This window comes from Megalops cyprinoides, chromosome 8 (genome assembly GCF_013368585.1).
Source record: "Megalops cyprinoides isolate fMegCyp1 chromosome 8, fMegCyp1.pri, whole genome shotgun sequence".
NCBI lineage: Eukaryota > Metazoa > Chordata > Actinopteri > Elopiformes > Megalopidae > Megalops > Megalops cyprinoides.
In genome coordinates this window covers 26,760,033-26,784,589 of record NC_050590.1, presented here as the reverse complement: position 1 = coordinate 26,784,589, position 24,557 = coordinate 26,760,033, and the positions used below count along the sequence as shown (strand labels likewise).

General features: G+C 38.9%; 1 protein-coding gene across 1 annotated transcript; it reads right to left on the bottom strand.

Annotated features, from left to right (window-relative positions):
- Nucleotides 1–24: 24 nt before the first annotated feature.
- Nucleotides 25–24,342, bottom strand: dnajc24 (DnaJ (Hsp40) homolog, subfamily C, member 24). The gene is made up of 5 exons (XM_036535334.1): nucleotides 24,235–24,342; nucleotides 23,432–23,580; nucleotides 9,640–9,778; nucleotides 964–1,032; nucleotides 25–282 (listed from the first exon to the last, which is right to left on the bottom strand). The coding sequence occupies exons 2-5, from the start codon at nucleotides 23,537–23,539 to the stop codon at nucleotides 146–148; spliced, it is 453 nt and encodes a 150-aa protein (XP_036391227.1). The 5' UTR covers nucleotides 23,540–23,580; nucleotides 24,235–24,342; the 3' UTR covers nucleotides 25–145.
- Between the last annotated feature and the right edge of the window lie 215 nt (nucleotides 24,343–24,557).

Below are 24,557 nucleotides of genomic sequence, written 5' to 3'. Positions count from 1 at the left end.
TTATTTATAGTTAAAGCCAAACCATTTTATGTTTTAAACCCCCCCAGATGTAAGTACTGATACATGTCATGATTCACTCACATTATGACTGTGAAAAGATTATTAAAGCTCTCAGTTCTATGTTCACATTAATACAATACTGTGCTCAGACAGGCCTTTTAATCTCTATACTGAGGGAGCAGGTATCGCAGCAGATGACCAAGTCCTCTTCCTCCTCTGCCTCCTCTTTTCCAACAACGTACTTCCCGCCACACCGGCAGCCATACATGTAGACCTGCTCACCTGAAAGTCAATGCATATGCAGTTAATGAGAGTCCAGAGGAACGGAGGACCAACAGCACATGTTAACCAATATGGATACTTCTGTTAAGGTTGAGTTAAGGTAGTGCACTTGGCTGCCAAGAACAGTATCAGATTTTCTAACTACAAACTGTTTGGAGAAACACATGCAAGACAAGTATATTTCAAATCTATGCAGCACCATTCACCCTGAAAGATGTCCATGTGTTATTCTAATTACTGGAAAAATTCTAGCCTGCTTTCAGGACGTTTTCAGTGGGAAACATGACAAACACCAGTGTAGTTCTATGATGTGTTGCTAATACTGTTCCTCACAAGTCTCTCAAATTCACGTTTGCCTGCAACAATGACATGATGGCCACAACATTTAAATGGTGCTTCCACCTCAAATAGAGTACAATAGAGTTCAAGTTATTTTGGAGCTGGTCTGTTTGTTGGTCTGTGAAAATAGACAAAACAGGAACTGCACCAAGCTGGGCCATCACCCACACCAGGAAAAGTCACATGGCATGGAATGGTAAAACTGAATACATTAATGCATCTGAAAATGAAAAAGGAAACGGGAGACACTGGAAATTGGGCTTTGCATATTTGTGGAAAGCCCCAATGATGTGAGAGAGGCCGGGAGTCACAAATCACAGGGAAGAAGCAGAACACTCTCACCATCATCCCAGGTCATATCGTCCAGGCACACGTGGGCATCTACGGGCCAGTTCTGCTTCAGTTCCCTAGCTGCAGTGGGGCACAGAAATAAAGAGCTCACTGGAAATGCTCAGAGGCCATTGTGCATAACTGACATAGGAGGCATCAACTGTGAATTTGTCATCCTCATACACATTTCATGTAAAATACATCTACAGTTTGTGTGCCTCTGGGCTTGCTGAAGATTTGCAACAGTCTTTGTTAAGTTTGTTGGAAGCCATCTTAGGTTATGCAGTGTGTATAACAAAGGACACACAAAAAGGCAACCATTTAAGCAGTTACAGGTTTTTCACTGCAAGTTTTTTTCATGATTTTACCCAACAAGGATGGGTGTATCTTCACTCACTTCACCTGAGTAATTGGTACCTGATGAGTTGCCAAAGGGTAATAAAGAATGGTGAGAGAAGGAGACCCACCCCTTGCAGAAAGAGACCACTTGTGTTCCACCATGCAGACATCCGGTCACTACTAGCAATTAACACAGCCCAAACCTGCAAAATTGTGGACTGTAGGGCTCAGCCTACATTTGGAACAATCACATTTACCAAGTGAGCGATTAAGGGGCCTGCATTAGTCTAACTGACAAATAAAAACCTTTAAAACATGTAGCCTGGCATGTTTCTGAATTCTAAAATGACAGAAACCAACATTTATGAAAAACCTCTGAAAACATGTATTTTTCTGACATTCTTCATTTAATATTTAAATTGCAACCTCTATGTAATGGATCAGTTACGTGTACAATTCAGCCACAGAGAATTGTTGTTATATTCTTGCTCAGGCTATCTTTGACTGATGGCAGATTGTGCCAACTGTTTCCATTCTGTATTACTCTATTGTAGAGAGATTGCTCATACTGGGGTACAAGGGTATTAAATGTACCTGCATGCTAATTGTTATAGAGGTGTGAACTGCTTAGTACTGATATTGTGAACTCCTGCTGGAATAAAGTGCTGAAAGTTTCATTTCCTGCTAATAATTGTGATAGAGATTCTGATATAATTAGAGGTCTGGGAGGTGTTCATATAATTAAAACATGCTTGCATTTCTAAGACAGCACCACAGAACAGCTCCAGCTGAGAGGGAAGAGGTAGGGGGTAGCTGAGAAGCTCAACCAAAACAAAGCAAAAAAAGAACCATTTCTTTTGGAATATAGTGTTTTGAAAAAAAGTTACTAATTTCAAGTTTACCTTTTTTTGTTCTTGTGGTAAAACAAAGCTTTTTTAGCCTTTAATATTTTATGGACTCCCATGGCAATTGAAAATGTTAACATTTTCCATTTAGCTGTGCAATATTTATAAGCACTTAGTAAAGCAGAGCTAGCCCACAGGAGAGCTTGCTTGAACATATTTGCTCACTGAATCACCAGAGATGTTTTGTTACTTTGCAGCCTGTGACCTGTAATCAAGGTCAATTGCCAATGAAAAATATGAAGGTAATGAAGCCTTGCCATGAAACTGAGCCTTTCTCCACACACCCTAAGTGACCCTTACAGCACTGTAAATACATGCCATCTGTGCAGGAAATGGGCAGGCTGTCATTGGTCAACAGTTACACCATATCATCCAGATACAGTAAAGTGTCTGAGACTCCTACAATAGTTTGAAATTTATATATCTGGAGGTATGCTCTACATCACTGATTCTCAATCCTGCTCCTGGGGCCCCCTGCTCTGCACGTTTTCCATCTTTCCCTGCCTCACCTACCTGACTGAACTCATCAGTGGCACTTTTGATTAGTTGAGCACACCTGATTGAATCAAGAGCATGTTAGTCATTTCAATCAGGTGTGTTTGGAGCAAAGACAGATAGAAGATATGCAGGACAGGGGGGCTCCAGGAGTAGGATTGAGAAACACTGGTGTACATGAACCGTTCATGATCACGTTTTTTAATTTTGACTGCTGAGTACTGCTCTATATCTTGGAGTTAGGGACCAATTGTGGAAAGAATCTTCTCACACAAAGACAGTCACTGAAATCCAATCACACTGATGCATGAGAATGAAGATTGGTTTGGATGTATGGTTTTTCCTATCATGCAATAATTTGTTTGGTGGCTAGCATGTCTTCCCAGCCCACATTTTTCTAAATATTCAGGCTTTTGTTGAATCCTCTCTAAGTCTCTCAAAAAAACAGTACAACGGAGAACAATGGAATGGTAGTGGAGTGGTATCAGTCTCTCTGCTCTGAGTGAGCACCAATGTATACACATGGTGCATCTGAGCCAGTGCAGCTGTGTTTTATGGCTTTGGTTTAGGGTGATATCACCCTCATACAGCCTACTAGCTCAGGTGGCCACTCTCTGCTCCACTTATCACTCCTGAGGAGGAGACATCCCCTTTCCAGCATTGCCCACAGGGAACAGCAGCCACAGACTGGCTGCAGGGGGGGTCAGGCTCTTTCATCTGGGTGACATATTATCTACATTTAGTGTGGCGATGCCTGGTAGGAGTGGAAATAATGTGTGTGGTGTGTGTTTACAGAGGGTGGTAGCTGCCAGCATGCTAGTAACTGGGAGACCAGTTTGGCCACTCCTTGCAAGTCCAGACCCCAGGTACACGGAGGTCACCGAGTTACGACGGGGTTCTGTTTTTTTTTTGGTGTCGTAAGTTGAAAAAACGTTGTAAGTTGCTTTTTCGCCTCTACCGACATCTATAGCTGTATGTAGCAGCAGTTACGCTAACGCTTATCATATATTTAACCATTCTATACATCAAAAACATTAAACAAACATGTTTTTTCACTAACCAATGCACATACCAACCTTTGGTGAATATATTTACATAGCAAATGCATGTACCAATATACATATACAAACCTTTGACAAATAAATAACTAAAAATAAATACAGGTATAAATACACGTTTCACGAGCCTGTCTACCACCGTAGCGCAAGACTTTACTCTCAATGCACGGACAAAAGTAGTGCACCGATCGTTGTTCGTCGTAAGCCATAATAAAATTATAATGGGGTCTATGGAGAGAGTGTTGTAACTTCGAATTTGACATAAGATGATTCGTCGTAACTCAGTGACCTCCTGTACTTTGTTTTCATGCTGTTTAGTGTATCAACTCCCAATAAAATATATGAAAGGAAACATATCAGCTGCTGCAGCATTTGGCTTTGGGGCCAAAGGGGACTGCAGGTTCGAGAATTGGAGGAAGGTCCAGCCAGCTATTGCTGGATTAAGGGACAAAGGGATATCAAACGGGTAAGGCCTGGCTTGGGGTGAGAGGAAAGGGAGCAAGGGATATGATCTGACAGAGAGAGTGTGTGATTTCTGGGACGAACCCTGCTGAATCTGACAGGACCGCTCCCTGGGGATGGTCATCATGATGATCAGATCCGCTCTTTTCCATTTACTAGTTAACCCTGTCGCTCTTGGTGGCAAGACCTAACCCCATATGTCATTTCCAGAGTGTGTTCTCCAGGTTTTCATGGCCAAACACTGCTCTGGTCTGCACATCACCTACATCACCTGATTTAAGCTTTCATTAGTGCAGCTAAGAAAACAAACCTTTCATGTAGTTACATTATAACTATATAGACATATTATTCTGTGCTGAGACAGGAAGCTGAGTGAAAAGCTAGCATTTTTCACAATACTTCATCAGAATGACATGTAAAGGCAACTAATTACACTTGTCTAGCATTTCAAACAATTTATAAAGAATCATCACTATGTACACACACCGTACATGGATATTCTCAGTAGAACTTTAATCACATAATTATTGGTGTCTTTAAGTAATCAAAGCACTATCCACAGTATAAAACAGCATGTTTCCTCAGGACTTTGTATTTCTCTATTGACTCTAATGGAAAGCTGAGGCTGGTGTTAATGCCTGGGATCTGTGGGAGGGGCAGGTTCTAAGCTTACAGAACACTGGTCTGAACACTCATTTATGCATGTATGTACTTGATGCATGCAAAAAAGCTTTCATTTTGACTTAAAAAAAATTTCATTTTGACAGCAGTGGTCCTTAAAAGTGAGATAAAGCCTATACAAAACTGACAAAGCCGGAAAGTCATTGCAGGTGAGCTAAAGAGTGTCCCAACAGTGGCCTGAAACTACTGAATCTGCAAAAACAAAAACGAGACAGCAGGCGACACTGCTGAGACAGGCAGGGACAAAGAAACTCCACTGTCACAGGGAGGTGAAGGTGTGCTCAGGGGCTGAGAGATGGAAGAGTGAGTACAGGCGAATTCTGTTTGGAGCATGCTTAATAAGGAAACAGAGCAAAACTGTGGGATTTTGCACTGTGATAATGACGCACACACCTTGTTGGATTTTCTTCAGCAGAACATTCCCAGGATGGCATCCATTTCACAGTTTACTCGTTAATATTGGTCATTACAGTGTCCTGGTCAGGTTTCCGCACCTAACAAGCTGCGAGACCAGTGCTTTAGCCACTTATTCCACACAGCCGTATACTATTTCTACACATGTAAGCAAGTCAAATGACTATTTAATTACGTTATGTAGTTGAACTCTAACTGAATAATTGGAAAGTGAATTGGAGTAGAGTGCTCTATGGCCGTGCACTGCAAAGGGTGCCCTGCCAAATGCAAACAGACTGATGTTACTTTGACATTAACAAAAAAATTACAAGGGAACAATAGGCGAAGGAAATTGGGGTGCGTCTCAGAAAGGTGAAATGTAACACTTTCTTTCGTCTCAGGCAGTAATCTCTCCGAGCCTTTGTGAAGAAACAGTAATTAGCACTTTTTGATCCTGCTTTTTACCATGCGTATCTTTAATTAGTTAAGAGGGTGGCCTGAGCACCCTCTCTCTCTCTCTCTCTCTCTCTCTCTCATGACGGCTACATTGCGCTTATACTTCTGAAGAAAAATTTTCACCAACAATTCCCACGAGGTTATGAATAATGAAAAAAATAATGTTGAAGTGTCGAAAGAGGTAAGTGTTGGCAAATTAGACAAGATAATCTTCTGAAATAATGAGTAACCGTAAAAAGTTTTGCAGACACCTACTTCACAGAGCCCACAGAAAACAAGCCATTAAGTCTTTTCACCAGTAATTTTCCTAGGTGAGGCTTTAAAGAACAACTTGCTCCTAAAGATGAATAAAAAAATCCATTAACAGATATCAAACTATAAATATCTAGTTTGTCATGAACTGAAATTCCCATACAAAAAGTCAATAATTATTTGTCAGTGAAAACTAATAGTTGTAAAATTTACATATTGTGCTGACAGGTGGCTATATTTCATCTTTTCAACACTTGTCCATCACTTTTCATTTTCAATTACATCTTGATTGTTTCCTCAGTATATATTTTCATAGGTATTATTTCAGTGGCTAAAAGACTGAAATCTGCTCTAATATTCTGATGACTTTACTTAACTTTACTTACTTAGAAATAAAAATATAGTACATATCCCTAAGAATTATATTTATACACACTGTGCCTCTATCATTACCTATTATCCACATGCTGGTCTTCTTCAAACAGATGTTCATGCACATGTATGCTACATATACACCCTCTCTTCCTCTACATCTGCCTACAATCAACCATACAATAAATGAATCTGAAATAAAAGGTGCCTTTTTCCAGGGCCTGAAAGGAGAGCTTGGCTTCTCAATAATGGCAAGCTGCTGGATATCAGAATCGCGTCTCTGCAAAACATCTGCTCCAAGGTGTAAGAAATCTTCAAGGGAGAATCCCCCCCACATTTCCCCAGGGCCTGGAGCCCAGCCCCTCAAATAGCAGCGCCTGGACAATACCAAGTGGAGGTACTGCGCCAGCCCATTGTCCTGACTGTCAGATCAGAGACCCGCTGGCCCGGTTGATCAGCCCTAGTCTTACGGACCCCGTGACTGAGGAGGCTTAAAATCTGCAACCAACCGAGATTCTTTCAGGGGTTTGCAGAATAACATTAAACAACTATTAGGGGCTTGGTTCAATGCAGCTTTCCATGGAGGTCTCGCCAGGTCATTTGTGGCAACAGAGAGAGGTGTGGTATGGGGGGAATGATGCTTTTGTAGACCTCATTAAGGCAACACGGCAAGACGCACAAGATACATGACAACAGCCTGGGAAACGACCACTGTATTTTGGCAATTAAATGGTGCACATTAAATGATAAAATGATTTGTGATTATTCAAGCATGACTAAAATGTGATTTGAAACACTGCAGTGGCAGGGACCCAGGCTGGGGGCAGGCAGTGCTGGGAACACTGACCGCACGGCTGAGAGACGTCTTCACTCGCAACTCAATTATTTTTGTAGTAATTGCGTGCTTGCATAATGCAGGGGAAAGCGTAGCCATGTTTTACTGTGCTGTCTGCATGCTTGTTTGAGCTGCATTTGTTAATGGTATCTGTGACAGGGAACATGGGTTTCAAATGCAAGAGGAAATTAAAGGTTTAAACTGTTTCTTTGTCAGATGTTTTCCCACCATGGTTATGGTAGGCTATTTAAGCCTCAAGCCGCATTTCATTTGCACGTATAGTACTTATCTTTTATGAGAGCAGGACACAGCAATGTGAGGGTGTCTGTCATCATTTCTAATGAGTGTGAGATAAAACAAAGCAATCACTCAAAAGCATACGAAAGGTCAGTTTCGCTGCTCATCACAGAGAAAGTTTTTGGTGAACCTACTCTCTTCCAAAGTGGAGGACAAGTTTCTTTTATTGAACAACACTTTCAAGAATGCTTTAATCACTAGGGTATGTGTCTTAATTATATCTTCACAGTCTCATTTGATCACAGTGGCGGATGGGTCTGTCTTTGTAAATGGCTGAGCAACATCACAACACAAGAAGATGTTTATGCGTAATTCTCCCACTGACATTGTTCCACAATACTGCTGCATACAGATACTGCCAACTGAATACTCTGGAGACCCATCCATCCACAAGAGCCAGACAGATGGTATCAGTGCACTGCATCCCTGCTTGTGATCACAGAGCCGCAATCAAAGCAATTGACTTTTCAATAGAATCCACATTTTTTAATGAAACATTCTCAGAGTAGAAAAAATCTAATTAAACCTACAACCAAAATTAACACTGAGTAACAACTTAGAGCTGCAAATGTACAGGATATTGACATAAAGTATTTTACTTACAGGTCTATTATAACACATACTACATTTCATAATAATACTGTATATACATACATAAGCACACACATGCAAAAGGATATTGTATATTATATACAGCTTTTTTGTCCAGTAGATGAAATTAAGAAATGTGCCATTGCTCCATCCAGAGCATAAACAGCCATGGTGGAACAACTTGGTGGATCTCCTTATTAATGCTTTTTGCCCTCTAGTGGCATATCAAGGTATTGTAGTAACTTTGGGGGAGCCCCTCCAGTCAGGGAGCGATTGAGTGAGTGAGGGACACTATCATTTTTACGGCTGCTTAGTTATAACCAAAACTAATTCCCTTACACATCAGCAGTGGGAACTTTCTGCAAGCGAGGGAAAGAGAGAGTAACACTGAGGTCTTTCCATTGTGTGCCGGCTACAATAAGGGGAGAAGTCAATAGCAACCAGGGCAGGCAAGCTTGGTGCTTTCAGAGGACACACTCAAAAGTGATGTTGCCTTCATGTCAATGCTGGACAGAGCACTGCTGAGTGTTTCCCCCCACAGGCAATCCACTATTAGAGGCTCTCCCCATTAATGGTGCGGGGGCCTGGATGTACATTTATTGAAGGTCTTAATGGAGGTCTGAGGGACCTCTTTCCTCAGGCGAGGGGAGAAAGGCAGCCTATCACTTCATGTAACGGTAGCCCATGTGTGACAGGCCTGACCTATATTTCCCCCTCTTCTTCCTCTCAGCTGCTGCACTGCGCTCTAAGGAGGCATTTTGTAAGGGCAGGAAAAGGAAGCAAAAACTAAAAAAAAAAAAAGCTCATCTGGAGCATACTCTCATTCCTGCATTGGTGAATTTTTTGTTGTTGTTCCCCCCACAGCATTCAGGTGAATGTAGATGTGCCCACACCTGTGTGTGTGTGTGTGTGTGTGTGTGTGTGTGTCACAAGAGAGACATTTGCAATTCATTTTCTTGTGTTAATACTTGCAAGTATGCTTGCAACAGTCATTCCTTGTTTGAGTTCTACACATATTTGTGTGCACGTGTGCTTACGATATTGTCAAATTTAATTTTACTGCTGAAGATGTGGCTGCTGAGGAATTCTTGGAAATGAGAATTTTAGAGTATGTAACTGGGTTTATGTTCTCACTGAACTGGACTGACCTTGTATTCAGGCCCACTGGTTACATAAAAAAAATCAGTCCGGTTAAATGGGGGGCAGTTTACACTTGTGACATGAGCTGGGGAGTGGGCGAGTTTTCTTGTTTGTGACACTAGTTAAACTCATCAAGCAGAAAAAAGCAGGCATAAAAAGGAAATCACATTAAGGACAGTAATACAGTCTAACATGCAGATGTGAATTGCAGAGACAAGGAAGCTGTAGAGGTGAAATCCAAAAGATGCATACAAAGCCTTGTGATACTGGCACAGTGGAGCTTACCAGAGCACTCAATGATTGGTGCACATATGGGTTTGTGTGTGTTCAGCAAGTACGTGAATTGTAATGCAGCTGTGCTCTATCTGCAGCTGAGAAAGACATCCATGAACTGTGGTGTGGAAGGACCTACCGCGCTGCTGGAGGTCATATTCTCTCTTTGTCTCTTCGTTGCCCAGGATCTTCCATGCCTGATCAACTTCGATGAACCTCCGTACACACTGCTCCACTTCTCCAGCCGCTGTGTCAGGGCTCTGTTTGTCGGGGTGATACTGCCAATCAGATCAGAAGGGCAAGGTTGAGACAATAACAAGAACAACTACAACTCCCAATCAATTCAGTCCTCCATTTGGTCCTAGAATAGAGATGAGGCAGAAGAAGGTGTACGTGAGTTTATGGGCAGGTTTGGGGGAAGGGGGTGGGCAAGGGTTGGGGGGGGTGCAAAACCCAGGGGAAAAAACGCTAGCAGCATTCAGACACAAGAGACAGGAGCCAGGTTAATTAGACCACAGGAGTCAGGCACAATCTGCCTGTAAAACTCTGATGTCACAACCTGCACTGACAGCATTTTCTGGGTAATTTGCTGATGGACCTGCTCCTCTTCTGGACAATTTACCCAAAGAGGCTGAATAAAGCAAACAAAAATAGACTAATTGTCAGGAAATATTGAAGAATAAAAATATTCTATACAGACGGGAAGGAAGTAGATTGTACCAATCACATTTTTAATTACTATTAGCTAGGCCCTGTGCTTTTTAGTCATGAAAACATACTCCTAGAGTCTCATCTGCACAAAACAGCATTACGTCATCCCTTGATTCATATTAATATCGAAGCATTGTTTCTTTCATAACGCCTGAAATGGCCCCAGGAAACTTCCTGCATGTTGAGTTTGACATTCCTGTTCAGTTGCATTCCTTGCAGATAAAACTGCTCTAATTTCCTCCTGCAGGTCTGTGGATCTCTGGCCCTGGTTGCCGATTAGTGAGGGCTGTAGCTCTCACTGACCACCAGCTCAGGATTTGCCCGCAGTGTGGGGTGGGGGGGTGGGGGGGACAACTTAGATCCTTTCTAGCAGGCATTCAGCTGAACATTGATTATAATCTGGCACTGGCAAGCAGAGCATTGCGTGTGTGTGTGTTTGTGTTTTTATATGGTTGCTGTAGTTCAGAAGCTGAACCACATCCAAGGCTGGGTAATGATGCATGGGGTGATACTGAACTACAATAACCAACAGTCCTGGGTAGGCCAATTACTGTCTGTGGCAATTATATTTTTAATTTTAAGTAACAGGAAGACTAACGAAATTCAACTAATCATTTCAAGCAATTACTTTTAAAACTAATTAAAATTTAAGGGCAGTTGTGCATAGATGGGTTTTTTGTTTGTGTTGTTGTTGTTGTTGTTTTCACTTTAGAAATGGACAGACTAAAAGGATGAGAGCGAGGAAAAAAATCAACTTTGGTACAAGCCAAAAATCAACCTCATGCCTTGATTGAGAGAATCATTAACACGCTCTTTGCGCTGAAATCTGAAGTAGCATTTTGCTTTGTGAGAGAGGGGACCATAGCCGTTTGTTGATGCCAAACGCTTTCTCGTCCATTTAAAATTGTTCAGTAATAGCAGCAGTACATCTTAAAAGGGCAAAGACAGTACAAAAGACTGGGGAAAAAAAGGTCTAATAAATGTACTAAAACATTCAGAGTGGTCACGCACGTCATACAAATCTGTGTGCCCTGGATCCTGGAGTTCTTTCATGGAGGCCCTTTGATAGATGGAGGCGGGTTTTGGTACTTTGACCTCATTTGTGATTATGTTTTCACATTTTGCAAAGGTAGACATTTCACATTGTGTCCATGTTATATAATGTGTGGTCAATGGATGCCACAGTGGCAGTTAGTTTATGCAATACGGGCAGCTGTATGTTGCAGACATTAAAGCGCTGGGCTCAGAGGTCCAAATGAGAATTTCTTAAAATTTAAAGAAACATTAATCAAAAATCCACTTGTACAAGTGTTACATAATAAGCAATGATATATGACTATTGATATCATAAAATATGAATATGATGTAAACATGAATAAGATATAAAACTATTAATACTGTAAACAGTCTTGGATAAGCACAGCAAAAACTAATATAATAAGCAATGTAATGCAACATACAGAACAGCCTTCCCACTTTGTATCAAGAGGGGCAAAAAGCGTATAGTAAAACCTGTAGTGAAGGAGACTCTTGCTTAAAGCAAGTGCTACATGGAGTCACCTTATATAGAAGTGGAGGAAATAACAAATTCACAGATTCAGTCAAATCTCCAGCCCACCTTTTAATTAAAAACAACAAAAAAGCACAAACTTCTACTACATTTAACCCGCCTTTGATATGTGGACATCGATTCAATTTCTTTAAAAGGTTCACCATGTATATGATACAAAGGCAGAGAGGATTAGATTGATTTCTAAAGCAGAGATTAAGTTTAAATAATGTCTTGTAAGACTTTTTACTGATAAACACTGAAAGTCTTGGGAGAAATGTGACTGAAGCTCCAGGCTTCAGGGGCATTACAAACAGCTAATTTGTACACACATATGTAATGAAATTCACAGTACATTTTCATTTTCATTGATCAAAGTTTCTATAACACCTCAAGCTGTAAAATTGACATAAAGAAAGACACACACACAAACATACAAAACAGTTTGGATATAACCTCAAATAAAAAGAGCATTTCAAAGCAGACTGGAAATGCAATAGTCTGCTTTATCTAACATTAACAAAAGCACATGAGCTGTGCTCTGTTCGTGCAATAAGGCAACCTTTCTCAGATGTCACAGAGATTTGAACTGGGAGTCAGATGACACCGTAACACATATTTTTCTGTGACACTCCCAAAACCATTTATTTTTCTGCAATAATTACAGCCAGGAGAGAGGCAAGGAGGAAATATTTTTTCCAGAATAACTGCATCTAAAAATACAGCAGGTATGTAAGAGGCTTGGACAGGGGTATGACAGACACTGGGGTGAAGCCTGTCCCACAGATGTCCTCAGTGGTAATTCTGGGTTTCCACACCAGGGGCATAGTGTGAGATGTCAATGCCATTAGACCTTTATGAGACAGACAAATTCTGTCAAATTCTTCCACTTTTATTCATCTAGGTCAATCATGCCTAAAACCAGAACTGTCTAGGGGACAACAAACAAAAAATCATCTCAGCCACATAAAAATTGGGGCAGACAGAGAAATAAAGCAAAACAATGACAAGTTCAGGGAGTGGAGCACCCTGACGCCCCGCCTGTGAACTGACTGAGACCAGCCAATGAGAAAGCTGGGTGTGTAAATAAGGGAACCCAATCTCTTTCCATGTCTGATTGCTGTCCAATACATTGTCTTCCTGCTGCTATGACACTCCTCTTTCTTTACAGCTCATACATATACACATATAAAAGGCATAATTTTCCATTTTTATTACTGCATGGTATGTAATGTGATGCTTCATGGCAACTGTTGGCAACATAAACCAGCACCTGTCAAGTGTATGCAAGCAAAATGACAACTTCCCTCTGTAAATCTAGTTTAAATTGACATTTCAGTTTAAATGATGCCATCTTTAACCATAATGTGCTATACCAATAATTCTATTTTGATGTAAACCCTTATCATTACACATGATCGTGTGTTACTGCATATTTTATTTGAAGAGCTTTTTATGAAGGTCACTCAATTCCTGAAAAAATCATGAAACTTAACTGCAGGGGTTAATTCCCACAGCTGTATGTTTAACTTCTCTCCCACATATACATTTCTTTTATTTAAATTCTAGTTCATTTCCAGTTGTTTTGGTCCAAGTACTCCCAACTATAATTTGCAGTTGTTTAAGTTTAATCAAGCACACACACATCTTTTTTCCATTAAATTCTGTTTACATATCAGACTCTTTTCTTACCATCTTAAGGATATTTCACACTCATTCAATGTATGCATGTTTTTTTTACATTTGGCCTGATTTTAGTGTGAACTAAAGTGTCTTTTGCATACTTATATAAACATATAATGCAGTATTGAAAAAGGCAAAAAAAAGTTATTGTTATAATCTACTGTTATATGTACTGCATAATGTACTGCATTGTGCATATAACTGCAATAATACAATAAATTGTGCTACATATAATTGAAAGTGTCTTTAGAAAGTCACACGATGTGATTTAGTGCAATATAATGAAATAAAAAGTCATTTAATAAAACCATATGTTACGCACAAGGACCTTCACAGATCTGAAATCTGAAAAGCTAATTTATCTTACTAAGAAACCATTTAAAAGGCAGCACTCTGATACAATCACTCCAATTGTATAAAACCATTAGTATCATGGTGTACATTATATTACATTACAACAAACAGCATCAAAAGTGTGAAAGTACACAACATGATTTTCATACAAATGCATTCATCTGTAAATGTACTCTAGATGAGACATTACAGTATGCAGGTGTTAATGAATAAGCCAGGCAACCATTCATGAAGTTTTTTTTTGTTCATAACATGGTATCTATGGGTTGGAACTGAAAAATAATTGATAATTTCCTTAATTTCAAAACGCAGAGTCCAAATCAATTCCAAAACAATTAGATATTTCCCAAGTCTGCACATGATCACACTTGAATGGGAATTGGCAGTCTAATTCAATTTAAAATGGACTCCTCAACAGTTCACTGCAACAAACAACACAGACATATACAAAGAGAAAGACACAGATAGCAATATTTTATACAGCAGCATATATCATGCAGTATAGTAAAAAGGCAAAGGTTCATCATTATCTGTATATTTATATGTATCATAAATAATATGTGCCCCTTGATTAAATCTAAATTAATCCAAAGCCCCATTTGCACAACATGGACATCTTTACTCTGTAAGAAAAGCTACTCACCCTGGGATCTACAGATCTCTTTGTTGCTAACAACACCCATGTCTGCACCCCTGAGACCTGCTGACTTCACCTCCTGGAATCCAAGCTGCGCTGTGTACACGACTGTGGCCAAGTTCATTTCGCTGGGAATTCACTTGTGTGGGGAACATTCAGCAGAAAAGGGACTTTTCCAAATGGCTCATCTTACATGCCAAAAAGCCACAGGAATCCAATTAAAACCAAAACCCATTAGAGGGCTGGTGGAAATTAATGGCACTTTCATTGTGATGGTGGAGCACTCCACGTTTCCACACTCTTTGTTACAATAAAATTCATGTACAAATATCTTGCTCCTTTGCCTTCCCACAGTGCATAGTGTTACAAAATTCTTCATCATCATCACCATCTTGCTTTCATTATAATGATTACTATTCACTTACATGAATATGTGCAAACTGTTTATTGTCAGGAATCCATTTTGTTAACTTTTAAGATAGCCATACTAAAAACATTCTGCAAAATCCTACTTGTTGTGCAAATGTGCTCCTCTTCAAACGACCTAGTGTATTTATCAACATCAATCCAGGACATCCTTTGGAGAAACTATTATGTAAATATGGATTAAATGGATGAATTTTATTATGCTTACTGTCAACAACACAGTTTGTTTACTAAATCACAAATCAGAGTAACCTACCTATTGATCATGTACAAAGGATATGGATGCAAAGCTGATTCTGCAACATGCATGATATTACTCCTACCTGGGCACTAGCTCTTGTACAGCTTGGAAAACCTTTTGTTCCTTCTCTTTCTCTCTCTCTTTTTTACTCTCTCTCTTATTATCTGCAGAGTAATCACATGTGTAAACTAGTCAATGAGCACGTGTATTCACAGCTACTTACTCTGGTTAGCAATAAAATATTAGAAGTTCAGTGATATCATTTTTTTGGAGCCAATGCTGACATTGATGTTTTAGAGAACAGGTGTATGGCTGACATATTGGAGGTAGACCAATATTCAATATACTAGCTGTAATAACATGACTTTATCCATGAAATGCATTAGGTTTTGGTAGATCTATTTGCTTGCTGAGAAGGATATGCTTGTTATGTTCAATGTGTGCTGCACTTAAAATTCCTTAGCAGTGAGATGGCTTACTGAGAAATTTTCCTTACAATCTTGGGAATCATTTTCTAAAGTGACAAGATAAGAAAGCTGCAGGGGAAAAGGCAAGCACCATTAGCCTTAGTCAGCTGTCAGCTAAAAGAAACTACAGACTCACCTTGCTAACTAACACAAATGCATTCACCCCAAACCTATATATATGTAATGCAGGTTTCCTCAATCTGTGCCTTTTTTGTCACACAGCTAATGCTAATTAGCTATTAGTTAACTGTAAATACATTTTGACTAACTACAACACTGAAAAGCTTTATGACATGTGTTAATTTATTGTTGCCTACATAACTAGTTTTTGCCACCTGGCTAGATGTTTAACAAGTTGTAAACACTATCACATTATACTTTCCTTTAACAGAAGCTAGCTAAATAGCTCTATCATGTCAAACAATGTATTCCATGTTTGCTATTTGGTGGCCATATACTGTAGCTAATGTTACCCAGGTGTATACTTCCCAAAATAAAAATTCTTTTTGACACTTTGCCACTACTAAGTCTGTGATTTCAGCGTCACATGATAATCTTTATGATGTTGCTGGATTATCCAGTAATTAGACAGCCAGCTGGCTAGCAGCTTGTAATGACTGAACCTCTTGAAAAGTAGCTCCAGTTGCTCATGCTGTCAGGAAAATAAATAAAACTTTTGATGGTGAGTAAGACAGCTTGACAGTTAATCTTTTGTCTTGTACATGTTAATATTGTATCATGCTTTTGTAAAATGCTTTTAATTGAAAAAAGCATTTTACAAAAAATGAAAAGTTTTAAATGAAAACTTTATCAATCTAGTTATTGTTGCTGCTGCTCCTACTGCCTTTAGTAATACTAATAATGAATGCAACAGTGTATTTTAAACCTGTGAGGTTTGGTTGTAGCAGGATTTGAATTACATTGTGCTCATGAATATTCTTATAGGTGCTTCTGTCAATCATGACTGCTTCATTACCCATTGATATGGAGACTGATTTTCTGGAATGAAAAAAAGATTATCCTGAAAAGTAGATTTGCAGAAACCATTACAACTAATTAATCTGGCCTTAAAGCAGGGTGACTTAAGTGTGATAATAAGTGACTTAAACATAATCTCTCCATAACTCCACAACACATAGACCCATGCTCACTGATATGTGATTTGTGTTGCACAAAGTGAATAATACTATGAAATGTGCAACACTATGTACCAAAAAGCATACCAGATGTGGAAAAAAATATATTGACTGTGCTGTGTTTTTCTGGACATATTGGCCCTTCAGACTCCCCTCTCCCTCTCTCTCTCCCTCTCCCTCTCTCCCTCTCTCTCTGTCTCTCTCTCTCTCTCAAGAATGGATCAATCCTACTAAGAATGTCACTCCACTTGACATTCACTCCAGACCTGCAGTAGTAAAATGAACCCATGTTCCTAATGTATGGCTAAAATATGGCAGATGAACAACAGGTGCTATACCTTAGAGGTACACAGCAGCCCTTTATTTCAAGACTTGTTACCCATGAGGCGCAGAGCACACCTTCCTTTGAGATCTGTTCGGTTCATCGGATTCTAATTAGGTATCTTGTTCTGTCAACGCTCTCTTGCTCGCCCCTCCATTAATTGATCATTCTGCCAAATTAATGACACTGCAGTGTTGCCCCCGAGCGACATGAGCACGGCTGCCTCACCTCTCCACTACCATAGGGAAAAGGGAGACAGGTCACAAGGCATAACTGCCTATTCTGTGGCTTTAATAAATGTACAAAATCTTTCATGGGTCTGGCGATGTCACGCCAAAACCACAAATAATAACAATTTTATTATTTTATTATATAGACAATGTATATAGTTTGATACATACATATATATTAGCATTAACACGTGCAATTAGATCACAATGATATTTTATTCTTAATTTTAATATTATTAATTACACTTCTTTTTAATTACCCTTTTTTGACTCCAATATAATGTTACTTGTTTTGCCAACAGGAGTAAGGTATGGTGGCTCCTGTAGCTTGCCATAGTAGCAATATATACAGATAAAGGCAAAAAGATCATGAAAGGGCGAAAAGCCCATGAAAGCCCTAGAGAACACATGGCAAGTGACACATGGCAAGTGACACATGGCAAGTGACTTGCAAACCTCATGTCTCACTCTTGATAACACTATGCACATATCCAAATTCCACACATATGTACAATTTCCCTACTTGGAATTATGATCTGTAATTTTTTTATAAAAGCCAGAATACAGGAAAACTACTGAGACATACACTACATGTATGCCTCTAGCCTGAACTGGTATGTATGCTTTCACCTATTTGGATTGTTGAGATCACTTATCATTACATCTGTACGATTTCATACAATGTTCATATAAAAATGTACACCCGATGAACTGTCAAGATGTAAAGCATCAATTGCCATAATGACAATGATGTGTAAGTAATATTTTGTTAATTTTATCAGAGTTGGCTGAAGATTTGTTAGTGGCCTGGTGTCAATCTGTCAATCTACCTCTAGCTTGCTGGCCTCTCGAACTGGTACAATGCAGATAGCTAGACAGCTATCTATTTTCATAAGCTAGCTAGCTAGGTTGGCAGTGACCCAGAAAGACCACAGCCATGTCCTGCCATAGCTACACTTGTTACAAGTCAAGAAGTTAACTAATTTAGATATATAGCTAGTCACCTTCAACAAAGTTGTTGGAGCACATCATTTTAATGGCTCAAAAATGTTTAACTTTGCTCAGCTGCAGGCATTGCATACACTCATATAGCTACTCTCAGCCCTTTTCGTCCCATTTTGAAATAAATGGGACACCAAAAAATGTAGTTTTAGCCATGTTGTTTAATCTATTTTTATTACATTTACCATTACTGAGCCAGTTCACTGGACACTGTTGGCTGCACTCATTTTGCTTTGCTGATCTTGCCCCACACTATAGCCGATGTCAAGGCAGCGATTTCATGAAAATACTATATATATAACGCTTAAAGTTTGCTGCAATGAAAATTTTCACATGGCACTTTAAGAGTGAATAGTTCTTTCCTTTTAATCCAAATTTTCTGAAAATTTTGAAAGTAAAGTTTTCTTGAACTCTTAAGTGTATGCAGTGGGTCCAAGTGAAAACAGCACAACAAAATACTGATTGACAGGAAAGGACCAAAATATTATGGAAAAGTAAAAATACGGTGAAACATCTTTAAATTAAACCTTTATGTAGTGTTCTTTAAATGATGATTAAGCACAATATGTTTTACATTAAATCACTAATGTTTAATTACTTGACAGCTGTTATACAGTGAGGAACCTTGTGGCTTACAGCAGTTTCGTACTCTAGGCTTCCACTGCTATTTCTCCCTAACCTACTCTACAGAGTCCAGTAACTATATAACTTAAATGATGTACATATATTGTGTTTCACATATTGAATTTTACTGTTTATTGATATATGGAGTAGCTGTGGCATCAGACTAATAAAGGACTTAATGTTGTGTAGTTTCTTGAATATTTAGTACTTCCTGAGTGGTTATACAATACAGTCATGGTTACACATTATATATACACAATCACTACTGGCACGACTCTAATCCATTGATAAGTTTGATATGTTTGAAGTTTTAAGTATTATTATATCCTAAGATGTGATTTTCAACATCACGATAGAGGAATACATCTTTCTTTTAAAATCTGCTGGTGCCGCAGTTAAATCTGACCCAATCCTCCTAAACTCTAGGACCGAAAATGTAACAAAAAGGTGGTGTCAGTATTGCCCCAGTTTTACATAGCAATCAGTGGGATAAATTCCAAAAGGGTGTCAGATTGACATGAACACTGTTGGCTTGCACGGAGGCTCACCGATGGGGGAATGTTGTCAGGAGTGTGGGGACTTGAGTGGGTCTGCTGTGGAACAGGACAGGAGTAGCCCTCGCTCTTATGTCAGACTGGATGAGAACAAATAGCACACCAAGGTCTGCTTGAAGATTGACCGACAGCTGTGTTTGAAATAAAAAAACATGACTGACAACTGAAAGGAAGAATAGGATGTTTGCTGAAGAGGAGTTACCATCGAAGGTTTTATGGAATTATGTAGCTAGTTTCGGACCAATTAGCAAACATCTTCATCTAGGGAAACCTGAAATGTTCACATGCTCCAATTTATAAAATTGCGTACATTAAAAAGTTATAAAAAAAATTATAAGATTACAACTAGACTTCATCAAGCTACCATAAGCTAGATGCAATCAATCCACAAAACTCATTTCATTAATACTTTATGTGATATATTGTTCGCTAGCTATTTTCTCCTTTCCCCCCAAGAAAGTTCTTTTTTCCACCAGAATAAATAATAAGACACAATTACAAGCACTGATGCACATTTCTTTTCATTCAAAGACAGAGTAATAGTCTACATAATCTTAACTAAAATATGTAGCTCAATCCAGCTATACATGGTACATTTTTTTAAAACAAAGAGATGCAGTAACTGAAAATACATGCTTTCAAAAATATGACATTATTGTTACATTATAGAAGTTTTGCACTCACCATGTGAAAATGAACATTTTACATTACTGCACAAAAGTTTTTTTGTTTTATTATTTTTTTTTTAACCTAGTTCCCTCTCTAGATAGTCAGAGTATGGGTCCTATTGACCTGAAACAAATGACAGCTAGGCCTACTGACTAAATATTTTAACTTTCTTTAGGCATATCTTAACTCTAGCTATATAATAGATATATTATAACCGCAATTTAAAAAGATAACAGTGGCCAATTACTGACAGAAATGAAAATATTTTGTAAAAACAGTGGCCAATTACTGACAGAAATGAAAATATTTTGTATAGGCAGTTGATACTTCTTCTACTTGAGTTACATAGAGACAATGTCAACTTTAAAACAGTGACTGTAATTTTGAAGCAAAGACATACTGAATAAATGCACCACAGTTTACAACTGAAACAGCATGGTAGAAACCCTAGTAAGATCCTATATGAAATCAAACTGAATCAAATAATAAAAGGATAGGCCGTTTCCCCTAAGCTGGCTGTCTCCTGTGGGGTTCAGCAGTGTAACTTCCCTCTTTGATCTCATCGTGGGAGTTTGCCGCCTGCACACACATAGGTGTGAAGAGCCTGGCTGGGAACTTAAGCCATAATAATACCTCCCCTCTGCCGGCACTAACAACCTGGCTGTGGCACGGCACAAGCCTCTGTCTGGTTTGTCAAACACTGTACCAGGAGGCCCATGTGCACCGGGCCAGAGTCAAATTGTAACTGATGCAATCCCATTGGTGAAAACAATGTTTGGGATCCACTACGCACATACTTTTTGCATTCAGCAGTGGAGTCCATCCTCGGTTTCAACATTGCTCCATTCTAACACATATCAATTGTATTTATAATGAAGAGGTTTCATCACTGCTCAGATTACCTTTTGAGTTACTGTATGTCTCAGTTAAGTGTGTGTTCTGGAGCTTCATCTGCTTAGTTGCAGCAGCATGATGCTTGAAAGAACATTACAGGTTTGACCTGACAATTAAACACGTGTATTCAGGACAAAGAAATTTCTGAACAAATCATATTTTCATTGTTCCTCTTCAGTGAGAGCACTCCAAACAGCAACTCTATGACACAGATACCACTGTCATAAGTGTATGTATGGTCCAACACATACCATTCAAACTTCAGCCTGTATTGTTTTTGATATCTCAAGTACAGCATTTATCATTAATGAAAGTGATAGGGTGACAGCATTCTTACCAAACAGAGGCACTGTATTAATGTCATCCTTTCAGCAAATCTGCAAGCTAAACAACTTTTCACCTATTTGAGTGTATATGTGTATGCACACATTTATGGCTCGCAGAGACACATGTTAGATGGTAAAGAATAGGAATGCATCTCGACATAATGTAAAAGGCCTGCTGTGTACTACAGCAACATCTTCCTTAAATAAAAGCAGCTGAAAAAAGCTCCTTGCTGTAGTGTTCCTCTCACAGGTTTTTCTTTTCCATGTAGCTCAGGTATCTGTCATAAATACATAACCAAAGAAAAAAGCCAGGGCTTTTTAATAGTCCGCCCTCCATCCCACTGAGTTACGCGCTTTAATTGCTGTCTCTTTGCACGCATTGTAAAATATTCATCTGCTTGAGCTAATGGAGCTCGGAGAGGCAAGAATACAATGTAGAGGGCTGGCAATTTGGAGCACTCGGAGGGCTGGCTATACATCATTTCCCCCTCGCTCCAGTATAAAACACAACCATTTTTTACTTCGTCTCAGGCGTGTGTAGGCATTCAGATGGAAGGCAAGCAACAGGGGGCAGAGCAAAGGCCAATAACATCACGCTACTGCCACCTAATGTCTGAGGACTCACTCATTTGGAGCATTAAAGGAAATGGCTTTGTGTTTAACTTTCGCCTTGAGCCAACTCTATTTATTTAAGTGACGGACTGGATTATTAAATCTAAAAGGGGCCTGCCTCACAGTTCTGGCGCAGCTGACTCTTGAGGTTTCCAGCATAGCCCATTCCCTGTCCAAACAAGTAATGTTTTTTAACGGGGGTTAGAAAGGGGTGTCACTGAGTTTTTAGTATGGGAAGAGAGTAACATTGCATTTATTTATCTCTCAGTGTGATAATTCTGTAGTTCAGCATTTTAAATAATGCATTAATTTAAAAACAGCAATGAAACAATGGTACCTTCAGTGCCTCATCTGGAAACTACATAAAGAAAGCTGATTACAAAATGAAACTAAGACGTATCTTTATATTCTGTTTGTTATGTTGTACTGAAAGTACTTTCTACAAGACAAATAGAAGCAGATTTGGAAAAAAAACTGACAATGTTCGGTGGTCACTGATTGAAACCACTTAATGATTGTTGAAAGGTGATTACTGTAATAAAAAATTAATCTGAAAATGGTGGATTAAACAAATCAGCTTACACTGCACTTTCTCTTTCAAAGATTAAAAAAGTTTAAAAAATGACAGGTAAGTATACATTACAGGTAACAAAGTAAGACTTACAAAAATTCAATTTCTGAGAGTATTATTACTCCATCGCTTATCAAGCGCAGTTCCAGTTACTTGAAAATGCACTTGATAAGTTATATTTTTGGACTAAAATAACCTGTGGATGTCAGAACTAGTCATTAATCATTTAAAATGATGTTTTACAAGAGAATTAAATCATTGTGTTTCATGTCCTTCTTCAGTGAGAAGAAACAAAATTCACAGATATTCCTTTAAAAACATCAAATGGCTAATCAATTAGATACTGAATGACAAACATGAATACACTCATTTTTGGGACTACACTTAATAATGCATTTCACTTTGTTATGTAAGACAGAAATGTTGACTGATGCTGTTTGTGTTTCCTCTAAAACTGGCATGAAGAAGCTCATCTCTGTAGTATTAAGTGTATTTGAACAAGGTAGTGGGAAAAGGGTCTCCTGGCTCATCATGTTATTACACAGGATCCCTAAAATTATCAAATATCTGACAGAATGAAAGAGCAAATTTACAATTGCTGTCATTCCTGTAACAACAACAAATTTCCAAATTGCTATACATTACATGTTTTATTAATCACATTAATCACTTATGTACTTTACATCACTCAGGCCCAAGAGGAACTTCCCCTGTAGCAATGGTACTCTTAATAGAACAAGTCAAGTAGTTGCATCTTTGTTCAGGGATACTATGCAAAACAGGTTTATGTATACGGTCCATGCAATTCTAATTCAACAGTGCTATCACTAGGCATGTGTTTTCATATATTCACTAACCTAATATGCTACCTTACTGCATTGTTACGAAACTATGAAAACTGCCATATAAAACACGGTACATACCAACAGCGCCAATTTCTGGTACTTCTGTTTGAGCTCTTGCACGCAATCTGATGGACTGGCATCAAGTATGGCATACCAGTCTCTGTGCAAACGGTTGTCGTGCGTCATTGTGAAAACTCGACTTCCATGGAGACAACAGGTCAGCAAATCTGTTAATAAACAAGATTCCATCAAAGAACTAAACTCTCCAACACGGCTAGCTATCCAGAGGAACATTCACTGCTAACACATAGCAGAAGTATGATTGCGCCGGCTAGCTAGCTTGCGACCAAAGTGGCCTGCTAGCCAACTAGACTGAGGAAACACGTGTACGAAACTTTGTCAAAACAAATGTTCACGTAAGCACAGTGGCCGAGACGCGCTGTGCCCTTAAAATAGTAATACAGTAGATTACGTGTGCTATGGTTAGCTATCCAGCAGCTAAATATCAGGCAAAAACTTTGCTTAACGTTACCTATTCTAGCTAGATACTGTTGACGGTTCGCGAAAGGATCCTAGTGAGCAACATATCTTATGGCATGACACATTAAGCACATATCTCAATTATTAAAGAATTAATGTGTCTAGCTACCAGGATAACGTCCTCTCCAAGCTGACATTTTATCATCATCGTTAACCGGAAAGCTAGCTAATATTATCTACTGTCGGTTCGATACTACGAGTTATACTGCTAACGTTAGTCACCTAACGTTAGACGCTTAGCTAGCTAATGTTAGCTACCAAGGATAAAAAGTACTAGAGGGTAGTGTTTACTCAGTTACAAATTGTAACAGATGAATAACACACATATATTAACTACCAACCTCGAATCGTAAAGTTATGCCCGTCATAATACGTGACAACAATAAGTTAATAAGAATTTGACGTTAAATTTATCTGCACGCTGACATTCCCAGTTCCAAAACGCTTGTTTCACCTTTTACTGTCCCCGGGAAACGCGAGCTGTATTAAAGATATTCCGGTAGGCCTATTGCAGATAATCAACTGCCGTGTTACTATTTCTTTATATATGAATTGTTCACAAACCTAGAAACAGAACACAATCGAACCACTTCCTAAAGTGCCCATAATTTCTTTTCATTCGTTGCACCTACATTTTCTGTATCAACTCTTTGTGATAAATACA

Bases quoted from the DNA above. Each gene is read 5' to 3' on its own strand.
- dnajc24 (XM_036535334.1), bottom strand. From the start codon at position 23,539: ATGACGCACGACAACCGTTTGCACAGAGACTGGTATGCCATACTTGAT. The intron at 9,779-23,431 runs GTATGTACCGTG...TCTGATTGGCAG, and splicing joins ACCAGAAATTGGCGCTGTTG to TATCACCCCGACAAACAGAG. The intron at 1,033-9,639 runs GTAGGTCCTTCC...GCCCCACTGCAG, and splicing joins ATATGACCTCCAGCAGCGCG to CTAGGGAACTGAAGCAGAAC.